The 13,481-nt window shown below is 53.1% G+C and overlaps 1 gene segment (V, D, J or C); it reads left to right on the forward strand.

The window, feature by feature from the left end:
• Positions 1–10,395: 10,395 nt before the first annotated feature.
• LOC132245880 (Ig heavy chain V region 93G7-like) lies at positions 10,396–13,082 on the forward strand. The segment is given in 3 exon segments: positions 10,396–10,541; positions 11,433–11,768; positions 12,760–13,082. Coding segments are annotated over 3 exon segments (702 nt in total).
• The last annotated feature ends 399 nt before the right edge of the window (positions 13,083–13,481 follow it).

A 13,481-nucleotide genomic window follows, 5' to 3' on the forward strand; every position in this document is an offset into this window, starting at 1 on the left:
AGGAAGAGCAGCAGCACCGGGGAGGAACGTGCACCCAAGGCAGAGCCCGGAGGTAACTGCTTCTCCAGCTGTGTCACAAAGATGCTCAGAACCTGGGTCTGGGCTCATCCTGGCCTGGTACCTCCAGGTCAGCTCTCCAGCAACTCGGTGCAGTCGCCACAGTAATCATTGATTCCCCTCTTCCCCGCTGCTGTCAGCGCTGTGCTGGGTTCATGGCGCAGAACAGCTGTGTCCACCCCAGAGGCGGCTGCATGTTTGTGGGGGGACACGGTGCTGTGTGGGGGGTATTGCAAAAGAAAATCCAGGCCAGGACATTTCTTAACCTGAGAAAACTCCCAGGAAGCAGGTGAATGGACGGGGCTGTGTGATCTAATGGGACACATCAACCTTGGCAGTCAGGGCAGGACACCTGAGTCCTCTTTCTGGCTCTGGGTCTGAGCAGCTGAGGGATCATGGCCAAGTCCTGGCCCCTCTTTGTGCCTCAGTTTCCCCTCCCACTTCGTGTGTCCGGACTTCCCTAAGGTATCAGCACAATCCCTTATCCAGTGCTCATACAGCACCAAGCACTGTGGGGTGCAGACCTCAGCTGGGGTCTCCTGGCTGTGCTACCCACAACTGATGCGAGATCTCTCCTCTTGTGTTGCAGGCAGAGCATGCAGCTGTGAAACATGGTGGCAGAAATGCTCCTGCATGACTGATGTATTCAGATGTTCACCTTTAAAATAAAAAATGTGGGGACACACGTGTGCACAAGGCCGAGACACATGAAGCCAAGGAGCTTCCCAGTGTGTGTGTGTGGAGGGAACAGGGGTGAGAGGGAGGCTGGCCATCATACATAGGAGATCACTTCTCAGACCCTGCATTCCAGTGGCAAGAACCACAAATTACCAAGGGGGAAACAGTACAGGGGACGGGACATGCTTTTTATTAGACAACAGAGATATTAGGAACTTTTCGGTCAGAAAGTCAGCCTCACATCAGCTCCCCGTGAGGCCAAGCAGGGAGCGTGCGTGCACCATGCAGGCTCCCACCATCCTGCCCCACCGACCCGGGTCCTCTGGGACTGGGCCCTGCACACACCAGGGGCTGCAACATCTCCCTACAGCCTGCAGTCACCCCGGCCGCACTGCCTGTGTCTCATGGTAAGAAACCTCTGACCTCCTGGCCCCTAAGTTCAAGATCTCCTGCTCTGGATCCCTAGAGCGGGGGCAGAGTTCACCCTTGCAGTCGCACTGTGGAGCTGGTCTGGTGCAGATCATCCCCGGGCAGCAAGAAGCAGCGAACGCCACAGAGCAGCGGTGAAGGGAACAAGAGGCAGCAGCTCGGCAGGGACCAGCTGGGGGTTTCCAGGCCCGATTCCTTTGTGCTCGAGACTTTCCGTGGTTCCCTTCCACGGGGGCTGAGTCCGGGTCCCCCAGCAGAGCCAGGATCACGCTGTGGCTGGGCACAAACTCCCCGACCCTGTGTGACTACAGGGGCAGCATCAGATCCCAGCTAGAGCGAGTCTGTGCCAGGCTGGCCATGGCAGCAGGTGGCACTTTCCCATTGGGTCCTAGGATTTCTATGAAACCCCCTGCTGCTTCCAGCCTGGGAACGGCCCAGTCCCATACAGGAGATTCGCAGTGATCTCTGTTGTGTTCAGCCCTGGGAAAACAGCAGCTCCCCAGATCTGCCCCAGGCCAGGCTCAATATGGGGCTCTCTGCTGCAGAGATGTGGGGGAGTCGGGAGGGACCAGTATTGTGCAGAGCCAGGCAGACAGGACCCAGCGAGCTGCTCTCAGTGTGGGGTGGCCTGGGGACGTGGCCCAGGATTCACTGATCTGGAGCTGAAAGGCTACTAGGCCATGGGAGTGATGGGATGTGCAGGTTACCTGGACTAGAGCAGACGCACATCCAGAGGGAGGTCAGAGATACCATCAGCAGCACCAGGAGACCCACCACCATGTAGCGCATGGCCTCCTGCCTGCACCCGCTGCGAGGGGCTGGGGACAAAGGGGACAGCAGAGGAGCATTAGGAACAGAGACCACCCTGTTTACCCCTTGAGCCCTTCAGGCTGCAGTTTCCAGCATTCGTCATGTGTGCACCCCAGGATCTAGTCTTATCCAACAGAGGAGGAGGCTGGAGCCCATATGGGTTTGGGCTTTTCCTGTGGACAGAAGCTGGAGGGTGGAGGTTTGCCCATGACCAGCTTCAACCCTGCAGAGCCCACCGTCCCCCTCAGCCTGTCTGCCCCTCACCCACACACACACATCGCTCGCTCCAGAGACTCCCATCGCTCCTTGGCTCTTCTTCCCCGCTACTGTTCTCTGCTTTGCCCCAGAGGTGAAGGAGTCTCTTTACAGTCAAGGGAAACCACCACGATAAAAGGGGGATGCTGGGAACATGGGGCCTTTCCCCCTTCCTCAGTGTCTCTGCTAATGGGGAAAGGTCTGCGAGGAACAACAACCTTCCAGCCCCGCAGCTTGGAAAGCAACCCACAAGCTTGTCATTGCACACGTGGGTCTGAGATCCTTGTTCCAGGATTTTGGCCCTGCAGTGAAATGCAGCCAGGGCTACCCATGCTATTGACTATTTCCATCCAAGGAGCTGGCACAAAAGCACTCACATGCAGAATAGATGGCATGTCTGGTGACACTGCTGCCAGATGAGTTGAATGTGAGCTCACAGGTGACAGCCACCACGCTGGCCCAGCTGGCCCAGGGGATGCTGATGTGATGGATGAGTGTTAAGGACCCATCACTGGCTTCCAGCAAGTGCGGCAGCCCCTGGGTTGGCTCCTCTCCGGGAACACTCCAGGATACCTGGACCAGGTTGGAGATGCCCCGGATCGCACAGGCCAGATGTGCAGGATCCGTGGCTCCCTTCTCCCCTGCACCAGGGCGCAGGAGCAGCACGGAGCTGTCTTCAGTGAAGCTGTCTGGGCAGAAAGGAAGATGAGAGTTCATGGGCAGACAGAGCTGAGCTGCAGCCTGGCCACAGCTGTGGGTCTGTCACCAAGAGATTAACAGACATACAAGTCTACTGGGGAATAAGGAAACGTGCCATCTGCTGCCGAACTGGAAGAGAGGAACCAGCGCAACACACAGCCGTCCTAGCCAGGAGAGAGCCAGGCACCCTTCTCAGGGCAGCACAAGAAGCTTCAGGAGATCACCATATCCTCACCCGCCATCACGGTTCAGAGGGAGAAATATTTCCATCCTAGCTGCACAGACCAGCCCCACAGAGACCCCAGCACTTCCCTGCACCACTTGCCAGGTTTCCCCTGGGAAAAAAGCCAGATAGCTCGTTCTCTCTCTGTCTCCAGCAGCTCATGCTGAACCCATTTTACTTGGCTAAAAGCACAGCTTCTTTTCAGCTATTTACTCTTATATATTCTTACAGTTTCTAATGGGACATGAGCAACGAGACACTCGGATATTTCTAATGAAAGAAGCAATGGGTCGTTACCTCCAACGATCGCCGTGGTTCCGTTCCCAAAAGTCAAGGAGCCGGTGGTTGCATGTGCACAGTAATAAATGCCAGACTCCTTCCTTTTCACATCCCTGATTTCCAGGGTTCTGCTGTATTTCTGATGTTTGCAAGCAAATTTGGGCCCTTTTGTATCATCCGCACAGTCCTTCATGTGCATGGGGGCCTCACCCGGCCTTCTCAGATACCAGTGCACATTTACTCCTGCTTCCACATCTTCCCCAAAGGAGCAGTGCATCTCTGTTGTCCCACCAACTTCCACAAACAGGAACCGCTGAGGCTGGTGCAGATGTAGCCAGACTCCCAACGCTGTGGAAACACAACAGAGCCCAGCACTGCAATCTGTGTCCTGCTGAGGTACTTTGTGTCCCTGATCCCAGGAGCACGGTGCTGAGAGCTGTGTGGGGGGCTTACCTAAGCATGAGAGAAACAGGGACTTGGCGAGGAACATGGTGGCCGCGACTATCCAGCCCCGCTGGCCCAGGGCTGCCGTCTAAGTGCAGAGCTGCAGTGCAAGGGCTCAGGGCTGGTCATTTCCGGGGAGGAGCACCGCTGACAGGGACGTGGCTTCTGGGGAGGGGGGTATTAGCCTCATCATCTTGCTGTACACAGATCTGCATCGCATTTCCCTGCATCTGACCTGTGGTTCAATTTGCTATGACCATTAACGCTCGCTACACCAGCAGCTAAAGTGATGCAAAACATCTCCCCTTGCTGTCCTACTCAGAAGAGCCCAAGTGTCCTACCAGTCCAGGATCCATTTTCTTCAAAGGGTGCCTATGCCCCTAAATCACTTCAGTGCTTGCGAGACTGGTTGTGTTGCCTTGTGTTCCAGCCATTCAAGCCCCGATTTCTTATTTAAAATTACTCATTTTAAACTGCCCAGGGCATCACAGACATCACTGCCCCTACGTTCGGGAGCTGGGCCAGCCCCATGCTCACGTCCTGCCCTGGGCCCAGGCTGTGATGCTGAGCTGAGCACGTCTGGGCAGGGGAGAGGGGAGGGATCTTCTCTGTTCTGGCCACGGGGAGGGAGCGGGGCCCCTCGGTGCCAGCTGCTCGGGTATCCGGGCTGGAGCAGGCTCTGTCGTCCCGGTGCTGCTGCTCCACAAAGCCGCTGCCTGGAGCATTGGTCCAGGGGCAGGTTCACAGCGCTCACGGCCCCGACCCCAGCCTGGCTCTGGGGAGCAATGAGCAGGAAGCCCCATGCAGCCAGTGTATGGTCCCGTGTGTGGGCACCTATAACCCTGCCCCGCTCCATCTGGAAAAGCAGCAGATGCAGATGAGACTCAGGGGCACCGTGAACAGCAGCAGGGCGCTGCCCACTGCCACGACAGGGAGCATGACGCAGGGTGCGGAGGGAGCTACAAGGGAGAGACAAAAGCCTCACATCTGTACTCCTGCCTGACTCCACTCTGCGGCAGCAGGTCCAGTGATAGGAGGACTGGAGAGAGCTGGGCCCTGTCCGTGGTGCTGCCAGTCGTCTGCAAGTCACTGCCTCTCCCCATGCCTCAGTCTCCCCACCCAACAAGCAGCGCCGGCACTACCAGCCCTTGCAAAGCCCTGGGAGACTTCTCAATTGAAGCTGATAACTAAGATCTCAGGAGTTCTTGCACCCATCCCCACTGCCCGTCTGTCTCAGGGAGAACAGGGCTGCTCACTCCTGAACTGAGCAACATGTCTGCAGAGAGAAGCAATTTTCCCAGGTGCCCCCAGGGCTCAGGTCTTGTTCGCTGCTGCAGCCACAGGGGCAGTATCAAGGGCAAGGGCTGTGGTGAGGAGCTGCTCCCCGGGGGACGTCCTACCTGATAGCAGGCAGCACCCTGGAGTCATCTAAGGGACCTACTGTTGTGACCATTAGCCTGGTGTGAAGGTGCAAAATCCATGGGTGGGAGGAAAAACATGGTGGTTGTTTCTTTTTTCAGCCTTATTGTAGCAATTAAAACGCACAAATTAATAGCCACCACTGCTGCTTTCTGTCTCTACGGCCTGATCACAATATGGGTGAGAGGGTGTAAGTCAAGCTGACGTCTGTGCAACTGGTTTCTACCAGACACCGCCTGGCTGATGAAGTTCAATTAACTTGTGTCCGCAGAGATCTACTCTGCACCTGAAGTGCGACTGGGGAACATACATTACCTTTCATTTTATTTCAGTTAACAAAGGAAATACAAGCAAAATAACCACGGTCCTTGATCGCTCTGATGTAAGTCTCTGAAATAAGAGACTTTCAACTTTCAATTTAAATAAAGAAACTGAATGGGAGTGATGGGGCTACCAGAAATGGGCAGCTGAAATGTGACTGAAAAAAGTCTTTACAGCCAGAGACAGCACAGGCCTTTGCACATGGTCTGAAATGCTTCTGTGTCAGGGTTATATCCTTAGCCAATTTCTCCCATCCAGATAAACACCTGGGGCAGAATGGCAATAGACCTCTCCCTAACTCTAGGACTGAGAATGTCACCGTTAAAATGACCCTTTTTACTTAATTTAAATGCTTGAAAGAAACATCATGCCTCCAAAAACACTGACCAGTTTTAAAGAGTCTGGGAAGTTTTAGGAGTGGGAAAGTTGGGCTATTAAGTCCATGTTCTACGGTGGAGCAGGAAAAAAGTTGTCTCAGTTGGAAATGTGGTGGTAATGTTTCGAATTTGCTAAAAGAAAAATCTTCTCTTGCCTCCAAACCAGAAAGTTGCAGACGTGTTTTTGAACATTGAAGGAAAGAGCAAGTTCTGTGCACTAATGCTTAAGAACAGATTTGGAATAAAACTAAGCTTTAAAAGCACAAGACAGTGAGATTTGTAGTGTGCAGAGCTCCAGGGAAGAAAGGGGCAGGGGGAGACTTCTTGAGATAAAGAAACACAGAGACTTAACCACAACAGAAGCAAGGACTTGTCAAGAGACAGAAAGACAGAGAAGAAAAGCACACGAGACTCCCGGGGACATTGATGTGGGTTCAGGGAGCCGTGCTGGTGGAAGATAAGTATCTGTCTTGATGTGTATTTTAGGGGATTGGATGTGTCTTTAAAAGTTCAAGCTCTTATTTGCTACATTAAGATTCATGAATAAATATAGTGTTAAAGACCCCTTTCACCACCCTCCCCACCTAGATCAGGAGTCTCAGCACTGCCCCTCCAGAAACTGCCTCCAAACATGTCCCCTTCTGATCTTTCCACTCTCACAGGAGGAGATGCAGGCGGCTGCACACTGCGATGTGCAAGAGCCTGGGACTGCACTGCTCACGTCACCGGATTTAGTCACCACCGGTAGCGGACAGAGATGACCTGGAGGTTGAACAAAGCACATTCAACTCTCAGAGGCGTAGGAATCGCCACCAGCATGCTCCTACACAGATCTGGTATTTTAAAGAGGCACCTTCTGGCCAGCTAGCTTGTCTCAAGCCATAAGAATCAAAGGCGATACCTCCTTCGTGTATCAATAATGAGCACACGCACGTGCACACAGCTGCTTCTCAGGGTGTTTCACAGATTCACAGAAGTTTAGGGCTGGAAGGGACCTCAGGAGATCATCGGGTCCAGCCACCCTGCTCTGGGCAAGAAAGACTGCTGGGGTCAAATAACTCCAGCAAGATGTGCGTCCAGTCTCCTTTTGAAGCTCTCCAGGGGACGTGCCTGCACCATCCCTGCTCGGCGTCTATTCCCGAGTCTGGTCACACAAACTGTAAAGAAAATTTTCCTTATATCCAGTCTGAAGTCTCTTTCTAGGAGTTTATGACCGTTGCTCCTGGTTTTCCCCTGGGCGTTTTAGTGAATATTTGTTCGCCTAGCCCCTGATATATGAGTAAGCTGCCACCAAATCCCGCCAATGCCTTCTTCTCTTTTCTAGGCTGAACAGTCCCTCATCTATCAGCCTTTCCTCATATGGTTTGCTCTTCAGGCCTCTAATCATACGAGTGGCTCTTCTCTGGGCTTTCTCAAGCTCCTCCACATCCTTCTTGAAGTGCGGCACCCAGAACTGGACGCAGTACTCCAGCATACCAAAGAAACTGCCAGAGGAGATCTCAGAGCTCTTGGCAATAATACTCATGAAACAGTGGAAGATGGGTGAGATATCGGTGGACTGAAAAAGGGCTAACATAGTACCCTTCTTTAAAATGGCAAAAAAGGAGGACCTGAGGAGCTACAGCCTGGGATACCTGGGAAGTTACTGGACTATATCCCAAGGAAGCCCTGGTTTGAAACATAGCAGGAGAGGTGTCTGCACCCACAGCAACTTCTAAACAGGTTCAGTGCGACAGGGTCATGGGGTGAGAGCCAGTGATGTGAAGGGGGGGAGAAGTAGCAAAGCCCGTACATTGGGTTCCAGGAAGCAGTTGCAGTGCACTGCCTTCCAGCTGCCTCCAGCTGTCAGTGCCCCGGGCCAGGCACCTTACATCTGGCCTGTAGATCACTGCTAACGATGAGCAAGGATGGAAATTAGGGTAAGATGTTTTTTCCCCTGGCGCAGAGAAGAACTTGGTTATTCCACTTCAACCTTTAGTGTCGTGTATTTGGCGCTTATTTCCCCTTCAGCCTCCTCTGTTTAGATAAAAATAGCTCTAGAGAGGGACAAAGATCTCAGTTCTTGTCTTCAAGTACATGTTGAAGGCTGTCTGTCTGGACCCAGCTGGGGAAGAAGATGAAACTAAAGCCTCTCTCCACAAATAAAGCCATGCAGGGCTATTAATTATACAGCTCTTGGGATGGGGAGACTCACCGCACTCCTTGTTTGCACCCACAGCAACTTCCATCTCTGCCCTAAAACACCCCAAGCAGCCCCCAAAACAAAGCCTCACCTTGAACCCACCATTGCACAGACAATGCCACCAAAAAATCAGATGAATGGAAGGGAAAGCAAAGCTAAGAAAGCAAATTAAACATCTTCCAAGTGATTCCTGAGCCTCTGTTTCATGGGCACAAGTGACTGGTGCATTTATAAATCGTGTCCCAATCACTTGGCTTAGGGATCTGGGCTTCTAAGTCACTTGGGGGCACTGGGAAATGTTTCCCCAAATACTTGTTGGAAATCTGAAAACAACAGCAGTCTCCCTGTGCCTGAACAAGGATACTTGTGCCAGAAAGCTTGCAAAGAACTTTGTTGCTGCTACTCAGTTGGTCTAATAAAAGATATCACATCTACCCAAAGATCCTGGCCTGCTGGAAATAAAGGTTTATCCTGAGCAGGGTGAAGTGCCAGAGACCGTGTGAAGACCACTCTGCCTGTCACTGCTCCATGGACATGGCCTTGAAAGGAAACCCCCTGCATCAGCTCAGCAGTGTGTCCACGGTCCCAAGGGGACGGTTCCCGCTGGAAGGGAAGGAGCTGTTCCTCCTCTGTCCTGGGAGGTGCCCCATGGACATGAGTGTGTGTCTCCAGCAGGAGCTCAGGTGGGAGGAAACCACCACAGCCCTTTGTGTGCCAGGCACAGCCCAAAGGATGCTCCAGCCCAGGGGCTTTCACAGCAAGTCCTTGTATGTCGAGATACTGAACACACCTGTAACCTGTGCAATTCAATTCACTGAAGTCTGTGTACTCCGATCGATTCAATTCACCTGCTCCATGCAAGGTTGGCCAGAGCAGTGTTTCTCAACCTGTAGGTCGCAACCCAAAAGTGGGTCACAAGACTATATGTAAGAGTTACAAATAAGCTTTAAAATGGATCAACAAACTTTAAAATATGATTCTTCTTTAAAGGAGAAAAACATGGGAAATCGTGGATCTTGCCTCACAGGCTGGCAGAGTTCCAGCTTGCAAGGGGCTGGTTGCCCCACCTCAGATACCCCCTGTGGCAGAATACCATCGCTGTCTCTCCCCAAACTCTGCTAGCTGACAATTTGGTTAGCACGGCCACTGCGGAGGGCAGACACCTCGGGCACCATCAGCTTCAGGCAACCCTGAGTTGTAACCTGAGCTGGATACATTCCTGAGGAAGGGGGGAAACCTGCTTCCTCTGCCTACATGACTGGCCTCACACACCTGGGTGGGGGCTTAAGCACCCTATTGTTCTAAGCAATGCCAACATGACTGGGAGGGGGCTAAAGACCCTGCTAGTGTACCCGGCAACCAGTGATGGATTTCAAATTGGTTGGCTGGGAGCCAACAGTTGCTGGCCTTCATTGGATCAGGTAAATGAGGTCATAAGGACTGCATAAGTGAAGGACTGCCCAGGAGGAGGGGCCGTAGCCATGATGAAAACTCACAGAGAGAAGGTGAACCATCTGAAACTCACTCTCTGTCTTGAAACTCATGATCAAGGAACTGCCTGCCTCCAGAGGGAATCTCCACCTGCCTGCGGGTGATACTCATGAGTAAGCTATCTGAGATCTAACAAGATATATAGCTTGCAGTAACTCAGATGCGTGAGCAAAGGCTAACATGGCACTCTTTGCTCTAAGGTATTTCTCTGAAATTGCTTTACCCTGTACCCTCTTCCTGCTTATTAGTTTTTTAATTTCAAAGACAGAAATGGAGCTGCAGTGAATGGAGTGAGATGGACAAGTCAAAGGGGAAGGAAGAGCAAAGAAAGTCCAGGTCAGCAGCCTAGTACCATGCAGCCCTGCTCACATACCAAGACATGTTGTGTATGGGCACTTACAGGGACCTGTATCATCAGTGCGAGCTTTAAAGATATGTGTGGGTTATAGCCTCACCAGGTATATCCGTAGAGCTGTATAAGCATACTGACAGCAGGTCAGAGAGGTCCTGGCCTTGCTACCTTGCATTGGAAGCATCTCAGCAAGGTGAGAGGACACTGGGATAGGATTCAGTGGGTGGCTGGTTGGCTACAGGGGGGACCTGAAAGATTTCTTCTTGCAAGAAACTCCCATCCGGTCAGATGTTATTGAGCAGGGAGTGGTAAGGATCAAATATCTCAGCTTGTTGGAGGTCAGTGTCCCCTCCTCTTGTCAACGTGCCCACCTCCATGATGAGAAAAGAAGCATGTCTTCTTCCCACGTGACCCAGGCTTTCAGAAAAAGAGACCCATCGAGCAGCCTCACAGCATCCTCCCGGCGCTGAAGAGACCACACCATGTCCTGCCCCTGGGCTGGGATCCTGCTTCTCGCCCTGCAGGGTAAGTCTTTCAGCTCCACGGTCTTTTCTCCCCACATAATAACAATTCCCTTGTGCACAAGGATGTTCTGCCTGGATGGAAACACCCGACGGGGCTACAGAGAGACAGAGATGGGAGAGTTACAGGTTTTAATCTCTGAGGGATGTAATGCAATGATGTTTGTGTTAAAAACCCCTTGGGAAACAGCACAGCAGTGCAGCAAATGACCCTCATCCATGCTCAGTCCAAGCTGGGGGTGATGATATTGCACTGGACACTGGAACAGGGACAATTTTCAGCCCAGCCTGTTGGAGTTACAGTTTGTCGTTTCTCTCTGGGACACAGGAATCGTATGGGAAGAGAGGACTGAAAGGAGCAAAAATGGGTTTTGGGGGCTAGTGTGAGGGCTGCTTCTGGGGCAGGCATCAAGCTGCATGATACGTGTGGGAGAGATTTGTGGTTGTGTTTATTCTTGGAAGAAATAAGAGAGAAGCAGATTTCTGCATTGGTGGAAAATGGTGAATCATGGGCGAACGTAGAAAAAAACAATTTGGCCCCTGTCTGACAACTCAGGGCCAGGGACCATTGGTGCTCTATACATGGAGAAGGGTCAGAATTCAACAGAATTCCCCCTTCTTCATTTACTACTTCATATTCCTGCAGTTTAATTGTTCTTGATGTATCATCCAATATGATGTTCCCTTTTATTCTCTTCATATGAGGCAAGTGAGTGATTTTCTTGTTTGCTTTCCCCAATAACCCCAAATACTGCCAATTCATAACTATCACAGGTAATTTCATGGTTTACTCAACTGTGTCACTTTAGTGAAAGCTGAAAGTAAACTGGGATGTTGCAGAGGGGGAGCTGACTGCACTGATCACCCCATGCATACACCGCACTTTCCTCTGCAGTGGCTGCTTCCCAGGAGCAGCTGTGGCTGCAGCAAAACCCAGCAGAGATCTGGACGACCTCAGGACAGACTGTGCAGATGGACTGCACTGTTTTGTATGAAGACTATCACGTATCCTGGTACAAAGAGGGTCAGGACGGCAGTCTGCAGTGGGTTGCCTGGACTGGTAAATCTGTACCTGCAAAAGGAAGATACTCAAGTAAAGTGAGCGGTGCAGGGAAAACAGTCTCTCTAGTCATCAGGGATCTGCAGGAGGAGGATTCTGGGGTCTATTACTGTGCCGTTGATGCCTTTACATATGCTGGCTTTGGGAATGGGACCAGGTTGATCATCTCTGGTGAGTTTCCAGCAGTTCAGAAATTGTCAGTCCAGAGAAAGGAGGTAAAAAACTTCTGCCCCCCAGTCCCACAACTCTGCCCCCCCCACTCCACCCCCAGGGTCAGCTCCAAGCTGGGAGTGAGCTCAGGGCTGGCAGGGGCCAGGCAGTGCCCCGGGCAGGGGGTGGAAGCAGGAGACCTGGGCTCTAGGTCTCACTCAATGGACCCAGGATTTCAACCGTCTCAGCTCCCAGCAGCGCTCACGTGGGAGCCCAAAGACATGGCCACAATTTCCAAGCGGCACAGCCTCAGCAGCCGAGAGCCAAGGACAGGGAGCTGGGTGCTGGACACCAGAGAGAAATCTCCCCCCAAGCTCAAGTCCTGCAGACTCCCCCTCCAGCCCGTGGAGCTCAAAGGTCCAGTGTGAAGGTTCATGTCATGGTTCAGGCTGCTCTAGGCAGTTTCCCCGTCTACCCACGGCGTGGTAGGCAGAGAGCACCTCCGCGTTCATGGCAGTGGATTTCCCCCCATGCCTCATGCAGAGACACAGAGAGAAGGGACGGAGGAAGGCAAGAACCGTGTGGGCTGGCACTCAGGTAGATGGGAAGGAATCCACCTGGGAGGTGTCAACTGATGTCTCTGGTGCTGCACTGCTTCTTCCCAGGTCTCACGGCCATTGGGGAAACTGAGGCACAGAGCATTGCAGCCAACACCGCTCCAGGGACACTCAGCAAGACAGCTTTTCTGTCTCCCCAGTTTACATTCTTCCCACCAGCCCAGGTCTCCCTCTGTGAGCTGTGCCCTAGGCAGCCCCTGCCAGCACTGACAAGAAACCCCTGGTAAAAATGCCTCGGTCCATGCCCCGTCAGCGGTTTGGTATTGAAACTGGAATAGACAAAGCCCCGGGCATCTCAGCTTTCCTGCCAGGGTGGGGTTGGCACAAGCTGTCCTGTGGTGAACAACCCGTGTTCCCCCATGGCCTCTGGCCCTGATGCTCCCACTCTCGTGCAGATGCCGCCCAACCCAGCCTTGCCATCTTGGCACCTTCCCCCAAGGAGGAAGCTGAGCTCCCAGACCCCGTCCCCCTGCTCTGCCTGCTCTCCCCGCAGGCTCAGGGTTGGGGGGCACCTCTCTGGGACCTCGGGGAGGGGTCTCCAGGACAGGCAGATGCAGGAGCCCAGGATGGGGAAGGTGCATGGAGCATGACAACAGTCCCCAAAGAGAAGTGGGACACAGGGACGTGCTGCACCTGCACCGCCAGACAGGAGGGAACAAGAAGAAACATCAGCGCTGCCATGCCCAAGGGCCTGGGCACCATGTCGGAGGGTACGTGACACCTGTCCCTGGGCATCACCCCTGCCCCTTACCGCAGCCTCTGGGAACAGGACCCTCATCCACTCCCAGCCGCAGGCTCTGTGCCCTGCTCTCAGCATCTCCTCTCCCCACAGGGCCCTGCTGGATCGCGCGCTGGGTGGGGCTGCCCTGCATCTGCCTCCTCCTGCTGATCCAGGGCCTCATCCTGCTCTCCACCAAGTGCCCCCGTACAGGTAAGGCCCACAGCATGCTGTAGGGTCAAACCCCTGCCCCGTCTCTGCCTTGCTAACAGCCCCTGCTCTGCTTCCTCCAGCAGGGAGAGTGGCAGCAACGAAGAATGATGTGCACCCAAGGCAGAGCCCGGAGGTAACTACTTCTCCAGCTGTGTCACAACGATGCTCAGAACTGGGGTCTGGGCT

This window comes from Alligator mississippiensis, chromosome 15, assembly GCF_030867095.1.
Source record: "Alligator mississippiensis isolate rAllMis1 chromosome 15, rAllMis1, whole genome shotgun sequence".
NCBI lineage: Eukaryota > Metazoa > Chordata > Crocodylia > Alligatoridae > Alligator > Alligator mississippiensis.